Source organism: Hemibagrus wyckioides, linkage group LG06 (genome assembly GCF_019097595.1).
Source record: "Hemibagrus wyckioides isolate EC202008001 linkage group LG06, SWU_Hwy_1.0, whole genome shotgun sequence".
Classification (NCBI taxonomy): domain Eukaryota; kingdom Metazoa; phylum Chordata; class Actinopteri; order Siluriformes; family Bagridae; genus Hemibagrus; species Hemibagrus wyckioides.
In genome coordinates this window covers 4,770,126-4,789,572 of record NC_080715.1, presented here as the reverse complement: position 1 = coordinate 4,789,572, position 19,447 = coordinate 4,770,126, and the positions used below count along the sequence as shown (strand labels likewise).

The 19,447-nt window shown below is 40.6% G+C and overlaps 1 protein-coding gene across 1 annotated transcript in view; it reads right to left on the bottom strand.

Moving 5' to 3' along the window:
* abca12 (ATP-binding cassette, sub-family A (ABC1), member 12) overlaps positions 1-19,447 on the bottom strand; it is a 99,786-nt gene that overhangs the window by 20,928 nt on the left and 59,411 nt on the right. The window contains exons 40-57 of the mRNA XM_058393192.1: positions 18,890-19,004; positions 18,460-18,789; positions 17,806-17,875; positions 16,296-16,430; positions 16,052-16,213; positions 15,683-15,866; positions 15,260-15,478; positions 14,978-15,174; positions 14,585-14,742; positions 14,018-14,254; positions 11,633-11,783; positions 10,522-10,768; positions 10,012-10,101; positions 8,731-8,830; positions 8,502-8,629; positions 6,631-6,718; positions 5,358-5,466; positions 1,131-1,185 (exon numbers count right to left, since the gene is read on the bottom strand). Coding sequence (XP_058249175.1) covers positions 1,131-1,185; positions 5,358-5,466; positions 6,631-6,718; positions 8,502-8,629; positions 8,731-8,830; positions 10,012-10,101; positions 10,522-10,768; positions 11,633-11,783; positions 14,018-14,254; positions 14,585-14,742; positions 14,978-15,174; positions 15,260-15,478; positions 15,683-15,866; positions 16,052-16,213; positions 16,296-16,430; positions 17,806-17,875; positions 18,460-18,789; positions 18,890-19,004 — 2,775 coding nt within the window. The remainder of the gene's footprint in view (positions 1-1,130; positions 1,186-5,357; positions 5,467-6,630; positions 6,719-8,501; positions 8,630-8,730; positions 8,831-10,011; positions 10,102-10,521; positions 10,769-11,632; positions 11,784-14,017; positions 14,255-14,584; positions 14,743-14,977; positions 15,175-15,259; positions 15,479-15,682; positions 15,867-16,051; positions 16,214-16,295; positions 16,431-17,805; positions 17,876-18,459; positions 18,790-18,889; positions 19,005-19,447) is intronic.

Below are 19,447 nucleotides of genomic sequence, written 5' to 3'. Positions count from 1 at the left end.
TGTCATGACAAGCTTTGGGTCATGATCGAAAGGACGAGATCCCGGATACAAGTGGCCGAAATGAGTTTCCTTCATAGGGTGGTGGGACGTTCCCTTTGAGATAGGGTAAGGAGCTCTGTCACCCGGGAGGAGCTTGGAGTAGAGCCACCGCTCCTCCACATCGAAAGGAGCCAGTTGAGGTATCTCAGGCATCTGTTTCAGATGCCTCCTGGACATTTCCCAGGGGAGGTGTTCCAAGCATGCCCCACCGGGAAGAGACCCCAGGGAAGACCCAGGACATGCTGGAGGGACTATGTCTCTCGGCCGACCTGGGGACACCTTGGAATTCCCCCGGAAGAGCTGGAGGAAGTGTCTATGGAGAGGGAAGTCTGGGCATCCCTGCTTAGGCTGCTGCCCCCGCGACCCGGCTTCGGATAAGCGGGAGACAAATGGATGGATGCAGGGATGAATTTTTTTTAGGAAAATGATAAATCAGTGTCTAACCTTAGCGATAGGTTCAGTCAGTTGAAAATATTCAGTTTTTGAACGTGACAGAAAGCGAGAGCGACACGTCAGCACGTCTCTCAGGAAGGAAAACCAAGACGAGAGATCGCTGACGAAAAACACAGGAAGGGGGAGGGGCTTCCAGCACGTCATTTAATATCTGAGAGTTCACAAGACGTCACAGCTGTCAATCATCCCTGAGTCTCATGACAAAAAAAAGACTTTGTGCATATTTTTGAGCCATAACTCACATTAGCGTAGTCTGAAGGTTAAAATATTGGCGTAAACGTTGGCAAGTGCGCAGATTCTGCAAAATAATTTGGCTCACATTTCCAAAATTGGCTTTTTAATGAAGCTTTGAAAAGCACCATGTGTGTGTGTGTGTGAGAGACAGAGAGAGAGAGAGAGCGAGAGAGAGATGTTGCATGAAAGAACCTCTAAACCACCTTGAGAGGATGCAGATATTAGACGGGGCTGGTAATCGATAAACCGAGCTCGGAGCAGACCCATTTAATACGATGAAAGAGGAGTAAATACAGCAGTCAAATTTCATTACTGCGAGTGCTGCACCCGAATGCGAATGTCCACGTTTGCTCCACTTCAAAAAAAATAAATACAATCAAGAGAAGAATGAGCTACATGCTTACATAGCATCCTCTTCTTCCACCTGTCCGGGGTAGGGATGGCTGGACACAGAGATTGCTGCATACAAGGAAGAGAAGAAAAAAAACGATAGAGAGAGAGAGAAAGAGAGAGAGAGAGAGAGAGAGAGAGAGGGGGAAAAAAAGACAGGATTAAATGCTTGCCCAATTCACATTCACACAACGGTGGCCTGAGCCACGTCACGAGCGAGCAGGGCGGCTGGCCTGATGAACCCTCGCTGGATTTATGCCCTGTTTTCAGGCCTGAGTGAGTCCACCGGCTACATTTGAATGATTGCATCTCCCTTTTCCCTTATTGACTGCTGGGTCTGCATTAATCTTGCCTACAGGCAGACGGTGAATCTCAGCCACTGGCCCAGTCTGGCACTGCTGCTGAAATAAAAGGCTGGAGCCTCTGTCCTGCTTTATTCACTTCAACCTGGCTCTCAGCACCACTAATTACAATTCCTGACACTGCACTGCATCCTGACAGAGACAGAAGATAAACACTGCCCCCTGGCTTATCATGAGGGAAATGCACAGCGGCCTGGAGAGAATGAAGTCTTTTCACATTTATAAACCAAGCCAGGAAGACTGAGCAATTCACATCGATTTAACAGTAAAATATATATAAAATAACCCCAGAACACTTTAAGTAGCAATTTAAGTCATTACTTTGGCCACTCCAGTACTCTAGACTTGTATTCCTGAATAATTAAAATGTATAGAAATGTACAGAGTGCTGCTTATCTCTAAAAGAATAGTGCTATTTTTTCAAGAAAACAGCGCAGCACAGCTCGGCTCGCCAAGTCAGGGCTGTACTTATGTTATTTCCTGTTCCTGTTCTTGTGGAATCCTATGAGTTTGTCTCGTGGTTGTAAAATTAAATAACAATGTTTTAACACTCTGTTTTGAGTAAGCCTAACAGAAGGCTGCCAATACTTTATTCTATCCTCAAAATGCATGGAAGGAAATGTTTACTTGATGGCAGAGTGATGCTGAAATACAGTCGAGGGTGTCAATACTTTAGTCTTGAGCAAGCAAATACAGAGAGTAAAATGTTACACGTTAATCTTAGGTGAAAATACAGAAGGAAAACTTTTCATTAATGGCTATGACCCTGTGTCAATACTTTTAATGTTGAGTTAAAATGACCTTTAACTTGGCACCCACATACAGTGGAGGATGCCAGTACTTTTATTGTTTAGAAAACCTCTGAACATTTAATTAATGATATTGAAACTGAAGTGTAACAATCATTTATTTAATGGTTAGGTGTGAGCCAAATAGAGTGCCAATAGGGTGCCAATACTTATAATCTTTAATGAAAATATAGAGTAGCTGTGCGGCACCTAAATACAGACAGGGGTTCCAATATTTTATGTATTTGTGAATAAACAGAGTAGCAAACTTATTTAACAAATAAATGGCACCCATGTACTGTCAAGGGTGCCAATACTTTCACTGGAAGTATCTTTACTGAAAATAAAGAGTAGTAAACTTTTGCCTAATGGGTACGTGGCACCCAAATACAGATAAGGGTGCCAATACTTTTAATATTTCCTGAAAATACAGAGTAGCAGACTTTTTTGGGGGGTGCCAATACTTTTGCTTACTGTGAAAGTACACAAATTCTACTATGTAGCTACGGGGTGCCAATATTTTTACTCAGCATTTTAAAAATACAAAGCATGTTATACTGTGTGTGTGTGTGTGTACACTATGCTGAATGTATTATAATGTGTGTTATAAAGCATGTGTTATAGTTTGTGTGTGTGTTGAATGTGTTATAATGTGAGTTATAAAGCATGTGTTATAGTTTGTGTGTGTGTTGAATGTGTTATAATGTGTGTTATAAAGCATGTGTTATAGTTTGTGTGTATGTTGAATGTGTTATAATGTGAGTTATAAAGCATGTGTTATAGTTTGTGTGTGTGTTGACTGTGTTATAATGTGTGTTATAAAGCATGTGTTATAGTGTGTGTGTGTTGACTGTGTTATAATGTGAGTTATAAAGCATGTGTTATAGTTTGTGTGTGTGTTGACTGTGTTATAATGTGAGTTATAAAGCATGTGTTATAGTGTGTGTGTGTTGACTGTGTTATAATGTGAGTTATAAAGCATGTGTTATAGTTTGTGTGTGTGTTGACTGTGTTATAATGTGTGTTATAAAGCATGTGTTATAGTGTGTGTGTGTTGACTGTGTTATAATGTGAGTTATAAAGCATGTGTTATAGTTTGTGTGTGTGTTGACTGTGTTATAATGTGAGTTATAAAGCATGTGTTATAGTGTGTGTGTGTTGAATGTGTTATAATGTGAGTTATAAAGCATGTGTTATAGTTTGTGTGTGTGTTGACTGTGTTATAATGTGTGTTATAAAGCATGTGTTATAGTGTGTGTGTGTTGACTGTGTTATAATGTGAGTTATAAAGCATGTGTTATAGTTTGTGTGTGTGTTGACTGTGTTATAATGTGAGTTATAAAGCATGTGTTATAGTGTGTGTGTGTTGAATGTGTTATAATGTGAGTTATAAAGCATGTGTTATAGTTTGTGTGTGTGTTGACTGTGTTATAATGTGAGTTATAAAGCATGTGTTATAGTGTGTGTGTGTTGAATGTGTTATAATGTGAGTTATAAAGCATGTGTTATAGTGTGTGTGTATGTATACAGTATGTTCAATGTGTTATTTGTTATAATTCATGTGTTTTAGTGTGTGTGTGTGTGTGTGTGTGTACACTATGTTGAATGTCTTATAATGTGTGTTATAAAGCATGTGTTATAGTTTGTGTGTGTGTTGACTGTGTTATAATGTGTGTTATAAAGCATGTGTTATAGTGTGTGTGTGTTGACTGTGTTATAATGTGAGTTATAAAGCATGTGTTATAGTTTGTGTGTGTGTTGACTGTGTTATAATGTGAGTTATAAAGCATGTGTTATAGTGTGTGTGTGTTGAATGTGTTATAATGTGAGTTATAAAGCATGTGTTATAGTTTGTGTGTGTACACTATGTATGTTCAGTATGTTCAATGTGTTATCTGTTATAATTCATGTGTTTTAGTGTGTGTGTGTGTACACTATGTTGAAATATGTTATAATATGTGTTATAATGCATGTGTTATAGTACGCATTATAATGCATATGTTATGGTGTGTGTTACAATGCATCTGTTATAGTGTGCGTTATAAAGCATGTGTTATAGTGTGTGTTATAATGCATGTGTTATATTGTGTGTTATAATGCATGTGTTATAGTGTGTTATAATGCATGTGTTATAGTGTGTGTTGTAATGCATGTGTTATAGTATGCGTTATAATGCATGTGTTAAAGTGTGTGGTATAATACATGTGTTACAATGTGTGCTATAACGCATATGTTATAATGCATGTGTTATTGTGTGTGTTGTAATGCATGTGTTATAATGTGTGCTAAAATGCATGTGTTATAATGTGTGCTATAATGCATGTGTTATAGTGTATGTTGTAATGCATCTGTTATAATGTGTTATAATGCATGTTATAGTGTGGTTATAATGCATGTGTTAAAGTGTGTGTTGTAATGCATGTGTTATAGTATACGTTATAATGCATGTGTTAAAGTGTGTGGTATAATACATGTGTTACAATGTGTGCTATAACGCATATGTTATAATGCATGTGTTATTGTGTGTGTTGTAATGCATGTGTTATAGTGTGTGCTAAAATGCATGTGTTATAATGTGTGCTAAAATGCATGTGTTATAATGTGTGCTATAATGCATGTGTTATAGTGTATGTTGTAATGCATCTGTTATAATGTGTTATAATGCATGTTATAGTGTGGTTATAATGCATGTTATAGTATGCGTTATAATGCATGTGTTAAAGTGTGTGGTATAATACATGTGTTACAATGTGTGCTATAACGCATATGTTATAATGCATGTGTTATTGTGTGTGTTGTAATGCATGTGTTATAGTGTGTGCTAAAATGCATGTGTTATAGTGTGTGCTAAAATGCATGTGTTATAATGTGTGCTAAAATGCATGTGTTATAATGTGTGCTAAAATGCATGTGTTATAATGTGTGCTATAATGCATGTGTTATAGTGTATGTTGTAATGCATCTGTTATAATGTGTTATAATGCATGTTATAGTGTGGTTATAATGCATGTGTTATAATGTGTGCTATAATGCGTATGTTATAATGCATGTGTTATAGTGTGTGCTATAATGCATGTGTTATAAGACTCACAATACTGCTGTGGCTGTTTGCTCGCAGGGATTTGGGAGCGCAGGATGAAGTTGTTGAGGCTGTTGAGGTAAGCCGGCATCGTGTGATGGCCTTCAGGGTTATACCACACCTTCAGGGGTAATAACAGCTCTTAGAACACTAACCACACTCACATAGCACTTTTTCTCAATAAAGAAACCAGAATACCAACTGCTGCCCCTGCGGCATCCCAGGACAACATAACACACACTGTGGACAGCTCTATCTGCCCTCTTCTGCATACACAAGCTCACAGATACCCTGGATTGGCTAATGTCACTGTGATTGACAGGGAGAGAAAGTATGCCCCTCCCACCTAGACAACACACAGATTTGCTGTCTTGGATTCTGGACTACGAATAAATATATATTCAAAAATTCATGTTCTCTGAATGATAACAGGTTACAGATAACAGTTTTGTTTTGCCCCTCGTGTATGAGGAAGAGGGCAGATAGCAATTTCCTCTGAGAATGTTACACAGCCATGTTAAGGAGCAGTAAAAATTGAATAAAATAATAATAATTAAAAAATGAAGAATTGGAAAGGAAAAATATTAAATAAAATAATAATAATAATAATTATAAAACGTCAATGATTAACTAAATAAAATGAAATGAAATTAAAATATAATTGATTTTATGTTTTAATTTTTGATTTTCAATTTATTTTTAAAATATTAATAAATTAATATTTATAATAAAATAAAATTAAATACAAAATTAAAAAACAATAAAATATAACAAAATAATTAAAATTTATATTAATTTTAATGAAACTTATTAAGGAAATAAATAAGGAAACCATTTTTAAAGAAAATAAATTTTTATAAAATTAAAATTAAAATGAAATCAAACATGCAGCACCCAAAGTACTGCGCCTCTTGCCAATGATGCCACTAATGCAAGCTATTCTTTCAGAAGACATAATCCATCCCACATGATCAATTGCTCTCATTTGATTAATGATGTTTTTGCCAAAAAAAAGCAGCTACATTAATCACATCCTGATAAAAATTGATGAGAGTCAAACTTTAAAATTAATACAAAAAAAATCCTCTACAGAAATAACAAGACATAAAATGTTAGCAAGCTGAATCCAATTATAAAGGGGGACTTTTAACTGAAATATTTAAAACAATTTCCTGTAATGTGGTGAAGCTAAGAGCTCTGTAGTGTAAATATGTCGATGTTAATCAGCGGCCATGATGCTCCATCGAATGCTCTTGGATTAGAGATTGTTTCCGTGATTTATTACCTTCGTTAATGTCCTGTTCTTGGGCACATCTACAATGTCCATTTGGAGACTGCTGGGAAGAGAGTTCCCAAAGGACCAGCCTCCGTACCTACACACACACACACACACACACACACACACAATCGTTTACTCCTTTGTGATTAAATAGGTCAGGTCACTACAGTGTGCACTTTTGCACATTGATTTCCCGTTAATTAGCCGCCTTGCTCACTGGTGTTTTCTCCTCTGGGTCCTACGATGCGTTTGTGATTTGTCTTTGCTATTCTCCCTGCACCTTTTTACGCCACATGAATAATGCATGACTTATAACCGTTTTTGTGCATAATAATGAATTTCAATACACCCAGCAAATTCCAGTTCTTTCTGCATCACAGGAAAGGCCAAAAGGTCAGCGCACCGGCAGCAAGACGAGAAATCAGCCGAGAGTTTCCTCTTGTTAATTCAGGATCTAATCCTGATAACTACAATGCGCAATTAGCGTTTATTGAGCTGTCAATCTTTAATCACAATTATTTCTTTTTCACTCTTTTACACTTTACTTCAAACCCCTGCATCGTAAGACTGTCATAAACATGTCATAAGCTGTCATGAGTTGTCATGAATGTCCAATATGAGAGTCAGTTACCATTACCACCACTCTTTACTCTGATATATTAGAAGAGGTCTGTGTTACGAAGTCAGTTGTTATAATGGTCTGTAACATAAATCAGTCCAGGGAGTCTCATAACACAAGCTTATTTCATAAGTATGGCAGGAAACAGGATAATAAAATACCCACACAGATTTGATGAGAAGATCCAGTGGTATGAGATGAGTGTCCTGTTACCAGCACTGAAACTATCACAAGATCTACCATAACGTTTGATGCCATGAGAGCTTATGACATGTTTATGACATACAGTGGATATAATGAATTGCCTTGGCTGCGCAGTAATATAAGTCATGTTACCATTACCATAAGTTTTTTAACGTGTTTACATCACTAGGCAGTCATGGCAACAACCTACATGTGTTATAAACATGTTATAAGACATACGTTTCATAAGTTTCTATGACTAGGCAGTGATGATTTCATTTTACCCTTATTTTCATCAATTTTTAACGTTACTCTGATATCTCTGGACAATCACGGCACCTCATCACAGGCGTCATAAACATGTCATAAGCTGTTACAAGTTGCTATGTCTGTTTAGTAATATTAGAATTATGTTACATCAGCTTTTCACAATAGACTCTGATATTGCGTGGCTGTCATGTATGTCATGAGCTGTCATAATCTGATGAGCTTTCATGGCTGACACTGAGTTGCGCAGTCAGTTGATATAATGCTTTATAACTTATAAGTCAGTCTTGTCACAATGAATAAGATGTTATTCCTGTCATTATGACAGCTTAAATTAGCCTGTACAAATTCATAAAGTGTTCATAAAGGTCTTATATAGGTGCCAAGACATATTCTCGCTGCCTGTATTCAGTGTTGCCTGGGTGTTAGGACATGTAACCACATTAGCCCAACCTATGTCACTTATATCACCAAGCATTATGATAGTCAGGAAGTATAATAAAGGTGACATAAAATAATGTTATGTATCTTCACTCTAGTGGTATGTTGACTGTAAATTAGGAGTGACAAAGTAGTATTTATACCTTTTAAAAACTTTATAAATGTTAATATAGGTTATGTCAGTTGTAATAAAGGGTTTATATAGTTGTTATAACATACAAACCTGTGAATCTGCTATTATGTTAATTGTTGTCCTCTTAAATCATGAAGTGTTTAATGTAAGTTAATTAAGACAGTTGCATGAAATGGTTATGACACGGTTATGTCAGTCTTATGGATTCTTTAACTTCTTTAATCTTTAACTCGCCTGTCTCGGATGAAGTCATTAGCGGTGGCCAGAAGGTAACTCTCGACGTCGATGTTGGTGAGATTGTAGATGATTTGAGACGAGGGGTTGGTCTTATGAGGAGGAACGTAGGCAGACTTTGGACAATTCTGAAAATAAGAAAACCATTTCACTCGGAACTCACAACAGATCATAACGCAATAAATCAAGGAACAGGAAAAACATGGAATATACCTGTGGAAATACTCACCTGTGAAAAGTTCCCACATTGACATTGCTCAAACACAGGCGTCGGAGTTCCCTCAGAGGTCCACTGATCCGACACTGACGTGCCTCTATTCTGACACAACCTGTGAGAAAAACAGCAACACTTCTCCATAAAAACTCCACACTTCCCATAGAGGAATTCCTCAGAAATCCTGGAATTATGGAATTTTATATACATATATCAAAATACGTCTGGTTATGACACATTCATAAGGTATTATATGCACTGATGAAAAAAATGCATTATGGTTTGTTGGAAAATTCTGTTCATTACATATGCATCCATTGCCTATACAGTTAACAGTGTATCTTCTCATGATGCACTATAAAATGTAATGAATTATGCTTTTTATCATTTTAAACATTCATGCATAATGCATAATAAAAAGAAATATAAAGTGTAAAACATTATCATAAATAATTAAAACAATGTCTGTATTGCTTTATGAACGCATTATAATGTGTTCATATCTCTAATGGACTGGATCTTCATGAAAAAAGACAAATAAAACTAACCATTTAATTATGATAAAAGAAATTATTATTATTACTATTATTATTATTATTATTGTTGTTGTTGTTGTTAATAATAATATTAATAATAATGATTATTATTTTATAGACAGAATTGAGTGAGAATGAATAACATTCACTTCTGTTTTCCAGACTTTACCCTGATTGCTCATTTCGTGCTCCCTGCTGTCTGGGTGCTTTACCTTTTATGGAGTTTTTGTGGGTGTGGCTATATGCAAATGAGCTGTGTACTAACATCTTTGGTTGGTTCACAAACTTTTGCTGGCAAAACTTTACTAAAAGTGTGATAAAGCAGCTTTAATAAATAAATAAATAAATAAATAAATAAATAAATAAATAAATAAATAAAAAATGAAAATAAATAAATAAAAGTTTGAGTGTCTTTGAATCATTATATTTAGAAATCAATTTGGACATTTGATTTTTAAACAAATGAGAGAGAGAGAGAGAGAGAGAGAGAGAGAGAGAGAAAGAGAGACAGCAGAGAGAAAGATACAGAGAGAGAAATATACAATGAGAGACAGAGAGAGAGGGGTAGAGAAAGAGACAGAAAGAGACACAGAGAGAGAAAGAGAGAGAGTAAATAAATAAATAAACAAATAAAAGTTGGAGTTTCTTTGAATCTTGATCATAGAGATTTAGAAATCATTTTGAACGTGTGATTTTTGAGCTTGGTCTCCGTCCGGTGTTCAGAGAGGTGTGTGGTGGAGGAGCACACAGAGCTACTCACGCGCTGTCAGGGTGTTCCATGCAGTAGTGATCTATGCCAGGATATGACATCATGGAGTCCACCAGGTAACTGGAGCTGGAGTTCTGATTACTGCAGAGTGAGAGAAATATACAAGGCAGAGGGAGAGGGGGACAGAGGCAGACAGGAGGGAGAGAGAGAGACAGACAGACAGACACACAGACAGACACAGAGGGGGGGGCAGAGGGAGAGGGGGACAGAGGGAGAGGGGGACAGAGGGAGACAGACACACAGACAGGCACAGAGGGGGGGGCAGAGGGAGAGGGGGACAGAGGGAGACACGAGAGAGAGAGAGAGACAGACACACAGAAAGACATAGAAGGGGGGGCAGAGGGAGAGGGGGACAGAGGGAGAGAGAGAGAGAGAGAGAGAGAGAAAGAGAGAGAGACATGGGAGATAGAGAGGTGTCATAAAGTCATGAAGTCTTTTATTCCTCTGGCTGTTAATAACACAGTTATAAAGTGTTGTTGTTCAGCATGTTGGTCAGCATACCTGAAGAAGGTGTACTGTTTGCCAAAGTCGTACATGGCAGGGGTCAGCTCCATCTCGGGGAAGTTCTCCAGGTTGCTCTTGATGGAGCCGAGGCCCATAGCGGCGATGACGAACAGCACCGGCAGCAGAACCTGAGAGATCAGACCCTTCCAGTTCCTCCTGGTGTGATGGACACGCTTGATGAGCATGGCCATCACCTGCTGACCCTTCAGTGCTAAACCACTCACTGTGGAGTGTCCTGTGAGACCTGTGTGTGGAGAGAGGAACACCATAAACACCTTCAGCTGCTACACACCACCGGTCAGGACCTTTCAGTTAAATCATACACTGAATATACACCATACACACACACACACACACACTGAACACATACACTATACACACACTCTGAGCCTAAACCATATATACACACACCATACACACGCACACACACTGAACACATACACTATACACACACTCTAAGCCTAAACCATATACACACACCATACACACACACACACACTGAACACATACACTATACACACACTCTGAGCCTAAACCATATATACACACACCATACACACGCACACACACACACACACTGAACACATACACTATACACACACTCTGAGCCTAAACCATATACACACACCATACACACACACACACTGAACACATACACTATACACACTCTGAGCCTAAACCATATATACACACACCATACACACACACACACTGAACACATACACTATACACACACTCTGAGCCTAAACCATATATACACACACCATACACACACACACACACTGAACACATACACTATACACACACTCTGAGCCTAAACCATATACACACACACACACACACACACTGAACACATACACTATACACACACTCTGAGCCTAAACCATATACACACACACACACACACACACTGAACACATACACTATACACACACACCATACCCACACACACTGAACACATACACTATACACACACACCATACACACACACACTGAACACATACACTATACACACACTCTGAGCCTACATCTGAACATCTTCAGACAGATTATTGATGTTATTGATGTTTGATGATTGTGTGTATGAGGTGCAGTTAGAAACACTGACTGGCTCTCTCTCCGAAGTACATGCTGGAGTTCAGGTCATCACTCAGGCTGTCGCGAGACGCTCCTGTGTCCAGCTCTGAGTTGGACACTGTATACGGGCGAGTCTCCTCCTCCTCACGCTGGTCACTGTCTCTCGTCAACTGCAGGAAAACCTGCAAGAGCCAAAGACACACATTCAATCTACTACATAATATACTATATACATATCTGTGTGTGTGTGTGTGTGTACTAAACACATGTCTGGTATCTGAATGTGTGTGTGTGTGTATGTGTGTGTGTACCACAAACATGTCTGGTATCTGAATGTGTGTGTGTGTGTGTGTGTGTACTAAACACATGTCTGGTATCTGAATGTGTGTGTGTGTGTGTGTACCACAAACATGTCTGGTATCTGAATGTGTGTGTGTGTGTGTGTGTACTACACACATGTCTGGTATCTGAATGTGTGTGTGTGTGTGTGTGTGTACCACAAACATGTCTGCCTGTATGAATGTGTGTGTGTGTGTGTGTACCACAAACATGTCTGCGTGTATGAAAGCGTGTGTATGTGTGTGTACTACACACATGTCTGGTATCTGAATGTGTGTGTTTGTGTGTGTGTGTGTGTACTACAAACATGTCTACCTGTATGAATGTGTGTGTGTGTGTGTACCACAAACATGTCTGCCTGTATGAATGTGTGCGTGTGTGTGTATACCACAAACATGTCTGCCTGTATGAAAGCGTGTGTATGTGTGTGTACTACACACATGTCTGGTATCTGAATGTGTGTGTGTTTGTGTGTGTGTGTACTACAAACATGTCTACCTGTATGAATGTGTGTGTGTGTGTGTGTGCTACAAACATGTCTACCTGTATGAATGTGTGTGTGTGTGCTACAAACATGTCTGCCTGTATGAATGTGTGTGTGTGTGTGTGCTACAAACATGTCTACCTGTATGAATGTGTGTGTGTGTGTGTGCTACAAACATGTCTGCCTGTATGAATGTGTGTGTGTGTGTGTGTGTACTACAAACATGTCTACCTGTATGAATGTGTGCGTGTGTGTGTATACCACAAACATGTCTGTGTGTATGAAAGCGTGTGTATGTGTGTGTACTACACACGTCTGGTATCTGAATGTGTGTGTGTTTGTGTGTGTGTGTGTGTGTACTACAAACATGTCTACCTGTATGAATGTGTGTGTGTGTGTGTACTACAAACATGTCTGCCTGTATGAATGTGTGTGTGTGTGTACTACAAACATGTCTACCTGTATGAATGTGTGTGTGTGTGTACTACAAACATGTCTGCCTGTATGAATGTGTGTGTGTGTGTGTACTACAAACATGTCTGCCTGTATGAATGTGTGTGTGTGTGTGTACTACAAACATGTCTACCTGTATGAATGTGTGTGTGTGTGTGTGTGTACTACAAACATGTCTACCTGTATGAATGTGTGTGTGTGTGTGTGTGTACTACAAACATGTCTACCTGTATGAATGTGTGTGTGTGTGTGTACTACAAACATGTCTGCCTGTATGAATGTGTGTGTGTGTGTGTGTGTGTGTACTACAAACATGTCTGCCTGTATGAATGTGTGTGTGTGTGTGTGTGTACTACAAACATGTCTGCCTGTATGAATGTGTGTGTGTGTGTGTACTACAAACATGTCTACCTGTATGAATGTGTGTGTGTGTGTACTACAAACATGTCTGCCTGTATGAATGTGTGTGTGTGTGTGTACTACAAACATGTCTACCTGTATGAATGTGTGTGTGTGTGTGTACTACAAACATGTCTACCTGTATGAATGTGTGTGTGTGTGTGTACTACAAACATGTCTACCTGTATGAATGTGTGTGTGTGTGTACTACAAACATGTCTACCTGTATGAATGTGTGTGTGTGTGTGTGTACTACAAACATGTCTACCTGTATGAATGTGTGTGTGTGTGTGTGTACTACAAACATGTCTACCTGTATGAATGTGTGTGTGTGTGTGTGTACTACAAACATGTCTGCCTGTATGAATGTGTGTGTGTGTGTGTACTACAAACATGTCTACCTGTATGAATGTGTGTGTGTGTGTACTACAAACATGTCTACCTGTATGAATGTGTGTGTGTGTGTGTGTACTACAAACATGTCTACCTGTATGAATGTGTGTGTGTGTGTGTGTGTGTGTACTACAAACATGTCTACCTGTATGAATGTGTGTGTGTGTGTGTACTACAAACATGTCTGCCTGTATGAATGTGTGTGTGTGTACTACAAACATGTCTGCCTGTATGAATGTGTGTGTGTGTGTACTACAAACATGTCTACCTGTATGAATGTGTGTGTGTGTGTGCTACAAACATGTCTGCCTGTATGAATGTGTGTGTGTCTGTGTGTGTGTGTCTCACCTCCTCTAGCGTGGTGTCCGAGATGCCGTAGCAGCCCAGCTGTAGCGCCTCCAGGTTGTGGTCCAGAGCACAGAGCAGTGAGCGGTAGGCAGATGCATTCTGGGAGTTGTAGACAGGAAGTGAGTAGACGATATCTCCCACCTCTCCCTCCTTCAGCTGAGCCTCGGGCAGGTGAGCGTGGACGAATGATTTCACCATGTCCATATCAAACCTGTCATCTGAGTCAGGAGGCAGAACCTGAGGAAAAAAGTGCTCTCCAGTTTCATATGTTTGAGACAGAATTTAGTTCATTAATTTAGATTTAAAATAAATAAATAAATAAATAAATAAATAAATAAATAAATAAATAAATAAATATACATCTAAAATAAATATAAAAATATAAATATACAAATAAATCTGTGGTCCACAACTGTTTGCACTGAAAAATGAATGATCAAAATCTGCATGAACTACAGACTCTGTAAACATGATTCGCTTCATAAAGCAAATGATTCAATATTTGACACTGAATCTGATGAATTGATTTTAAATTGATTCAATCAATAAACCAAATGATTCAGATACCTTCTTAGTGAGAGTGAGCTTGTATCCTCGAGCCAGCTTGTCCTTCAGGTAGTACGGAGATCCGCAGCATTTCAGACCTCCGCGCTCCAGGAAGGCGATGCGATCGCTCAGGACCTCAGCTTCATCCAGGTGATGTGTGGACAGGATAATGGTACGATCTGAACACACACACACACACACACACACTGTGATGAAAGTGATACTTAAAGGCAAAGCAAGAGATTCTTCTTCCCGTCTCCGAGGATGTAATTAACACTGAACTGTGAGGGCTGAGAGTGTGCCAGATTTCTACATCGGCTGAGGGATTTTTCCTCTATTTGTTTCCACTTTAATTAAATCCTGAGCTAGAAAAGCTCTCCACAGCGATTACGAGGATCTGCAGAAGATCCTCACCGCTCTTATGCTGGAGGACGATGTCCCAGATGCTGCGGCGCGAGCAGGGGTCCACGCCGGTGGTGGGCTCATCCAGGACCACCAGCCGAGATCCGCCGATGAAAGCGATAGAGATGGAGAGCTTCCTCTTCATGCCGCCGGACAGCGTCCCCACCCTCTTGTGACGGTGAGGGTACATCCCTGTCTCCTCCAGAGTCCTACAGAGACAGAACACATGTTGTTACTTTTATTTATTTGATTTTATTTGTGTTATTTACTGAATCTGACAGATTTTGTACGTACTTGCGCACTTGTTGCTGCAGTTCCTGCTTGCTCCAGTGGGGGGCTTTGATGTGGCCGTAGAGCAGAAGGTGCTCCTCAGTGGTCATGTGGTCGAAGTGGACATCGTATTGCATGCACACTCCCAGCTCTTTACGCACGTCCTTCATAGACGACTGCATGTCTTTACCGTAAACCTCAATGGCACCGGAACTGGGTGCGAACAACCCGGTCAGGAGGGACCTGTAGCATTACAAATATCAGCGGAAAAAATATTCCCACAGTAAGTGCTAAGGATCAGAGACATGCAACACATTTCAGGCTAACCGGTTAGATGATGGAGTCGAGAGTAGCTTATTCTTCATTTTTGTTTTATTTTGTGTATAAAGGAGTGTGTGTGTGTGTTGGCAAGTACATTCAAATTTCTATTTTTCAGACGTCTCTTACATGGTGGTGGTTTTTCCCGCTCCGTTGTGCCCTAGCAATGTGGTCACATGACCCTCGTAGAAGGTCAGGTTCAGGTTTTCAATGGCGTTCCTCTTGCCGTAGGACTTCGTCAGACCTCGCAGAGAAACCCCGACCGGAAGCTCAGGGAACTCTTCGTCACCGTGAGGGTGTAAATCAAATGTACCTGCACAGAGAGACAGGGATTGAGAGAGCGAGAGAGAGAGAGAGAGAGAGAGAGAGAGAGAAGAGAGAGGAAACTCAGCTGGATCATTTCAGACTTGAATCCAGTTAAACACACATCCGTATTTAACCAATATCGTTTTAAATAGACCTTGGTTGTGTGTGCCGGGGGAGAGGGGGGGCTCGTACCTTTGCTTTTGTCTTTGCCATTCCTCTGGCTCTCCTGCATCATGTTGGAGAAGAGAAGTCCTCTAGCTGCTTTCTTCCTTGCTTTCTTACTGCAGCCGAAGAGGTCGGCCCAGAAGGACGGAGTGAAGGGGAAATACCACGGAGCGGCGATACCGTACTTCCCTGAAGGAGCAAAAAGCGGGATTTGAAATAATAAATCCGAGCTGAAATCCCGAAGCGTGAGAGCTTAGCTGCGTTCACTTACCTGGGAAGACGGTGCGGATGTAGGCGCCGAGCAGGAAGTAGATAACTGAGTCGATGAGGAGGAGCCAGCAGAGCCACCCGAATGACGCCGTGTCCCCCGCCACAGGGGAGAGGTACATGTTGTGCCACTGGATACCTGAAGAAAAAAAACACAAAACATCAGTGATATCACTTCAGCTGGCGTAACAGTATTAATGCAGTCTGAGGTTGGATCTGAGTTTGGGTCTGAGGTTGGGACATGAGGTTGGAGCTAAGGTTGGGACATGAGGTTGGGATATGAGGTTGGGATATGAGGTTGGGATATAAGGATGGGATATGAGGTTGGAGCTGAGGTTGCATCTAAGGTTTGGATATGAGCTTGGGATATTAGGTCGGGATATGAGGTTGGGATATGAGGTTGCATCTAAGGTTGGGATATGAGCTTGGGATATGAAGTTGGGATATGAGGTTGCATCTAAGGTTGGGATATGAGCTTGGGATATGAGGTTGGGATATGAGGTTGCATCTAAGATTGGGATATGAGGTTGGGATATGAGGTTGGGATATGAGGTTGGGATATAAGGATGGGATATGAGGTTGGAGCTGAGGTTGCATCTAAGGTTTGGATATGAGGTTGGGATATGAGGTTGGGATATGAGGTTGGGATATGAGGTTGGGTCCGAGGTTGGGATATGAGGTTGGATCTGAGGTTGGGATATGAGGTTGGATCTAAGATTGGGATATGAGGTTGGGATATGAGGTTGGGATATGAGGTTGGGATATAAGGATGGGATATGAGGTTGGAGCTGAGGTTGCATCTAAGGTTTGGATATGAGGTTGGGATATGAGGTTGGGATATGAGGTTGGGATATGAGGTTGGGTCCGAGGTTGGGATATGAGGTTGGATCTGAGGTTGGGATATGAGGTTGGATCTGAGGTTGGGATATGAGGTTGGATCTGAGGTTGGGATATGAGGTTGGGTCCAAGGTCGGGATATGAGGTTGGGATATGAGGTTGGATCTGAGGTTGGGATATGAGGTTGGGTCCAAGGTCGGGATATGAGGTTGGGATATGAGGTTGGATCTGAGGTTGGGATCTGAGATTGGGATATGAGGTTGGGATATGAGGTTGGAGCTGAGGTTGGGATATGAGATTGGATCTGAGGTTGGGATCTGAGATTGGACCTGAGGTTGGGATATGAGGTTGGATCTGAGGTTGGGATATGAGGTTGGGTCCAAGGTCGGGATATGAGGTTGGGATATGAGGTTGGATCTGAGGTTGGGATATGAGGTTGGGTCCAAGGTCGGGATATGAGGTTGGGATATGAGATTGGACCTGAGGTTGGGATATGAGGTTGGATCTGAGGTTGGGATATGAGGTTGGGTCCAAGGTCGGGATATGAGGTTGGGATATGAGGTTGGATCTGAGGTTGGGATCTGAGATTGGACCTGAGGTTGGGATATGAGGTTGGAGCTGAGGTTGGAGCTGAGGTTGGGATATGAGGTTGGGCCCGAGGTTGGATCTGTACCTACCTTCTTCCTGTTTCTCATAGCGGGTGATGTACTGACTGGCGTAACTGAAGCACGTTGGAGAGAACAGGCTCTAGAAAGAAACAGAAAAGAGGGAAAATTAATCGATTTCTCCGAAAACAAAACACACACCACAAGCAAGAAAAAAATACATACACCAAAAGTGGACAAAAAACATACACACACCATTAGAAAAGAAATACACACACCAAAAAAATTAAACACACACACACACACACACCAAAAAAAATAAAAGTACATATACATACACACTAACAGAAAAACATCAAAAAAACCTACACACACACACACAACAGAACAGAAAAACACACACACACTAAGAGTGAACAGAAAAATTACACAGAACAAAAAAATATACACATCAACAGAACAATACACACACACCAACAAAGAGACACACACACCACCAAAACACCCCAGAACTAAACTGAACAGAAAAAATACACACACACACCAAAATACACAAAAACACACACCCCAGAAGAGGAAAAAATACACAAACCAAAAGCAAACAGAAACAATACACAACAATAAATAAATAAAATCCTAAAGTGTAGAAATGTTTAAAAGTAGAACACTTAAAAAATAAACATTAGCTAGCCCAAGCCAGTCGTGTCTCATGAAGAGTTTCCTCACCAGCAGGGTCTTGATGGATAAGGGGAGGCTCTCCTCCAGGCACATGACCACGATGAAGGGGAAGAAGCAGATGACGTAGATGAGGCTGCCGCTCAGCCCGGCGATGTTGGTCTTGTCGAAGAAGGAGCTGACGAGGAAGCTGATGGCCAGGATGCTGAGCGCGTAGTCGCTGAGGTAGAGGAAGACCACGAAGCCGTTGCTCTTGGGAAGGATGCTGCCAGATTTCAGGACGATGGTCAGGATGATCACGGTGAGCAGGAGGTAGGCAGCGCTCTCGATGAACCAGGCCAGGAAATGGCTAAAGGGATTCACGCCCATCATTTTCATGTACTGTCGAGAAAATACGCTTGGTTTTAGATCCCGGATGGTTGAGAGTGCAAAAGTTTGTGCACCCTTACCGAAGCATTTTACGAGAGTCGTAGGAGTTTACCTCATGAAGACGGAGCTCTCTCTCATGGACCAGCTTCTTGATGAAGTTAGCGATGAAGAGCACCCAGCTGATCATCAGGACCAGCGGGAAGGCGAAGGTGATGCTATTGAGGTATCTGAGAAAGAACGTGGAATAAGTAAACAACGACAGAGTGATGTGATGGAGCAGAGTTACAGCTTCCACCATGACGTGGATCATTTCCCAAAAACAGCGTGATTTATTCCTAGATATACGTTCATGCTAAAAAAATAGCTTTGTAGCTTGTGGGAGTGGCCTGTTTTGTTGCATTTTAAATAGGATTCAGTTTGTTCTGCTTCTGTTTGTTTGATCTTACATGCTGGTCTTCATACTACCTCTAGCTTATTTTTGTCACATATACATTACAGCACAGAAAAATTCTTTCTACAGATTTCCCAGTTTTGGGATTAGAAGGACATGGTCATCCATGATACAGCACCCCCTGGAGCAGAGAGGGTTAAGGGCCTTGCTCAGGGGCCCATCAGTGGCAGCTCGGTGGTGCTGGGTCTTGAACATGTTTAACGAGAGGTCGTAACAAAC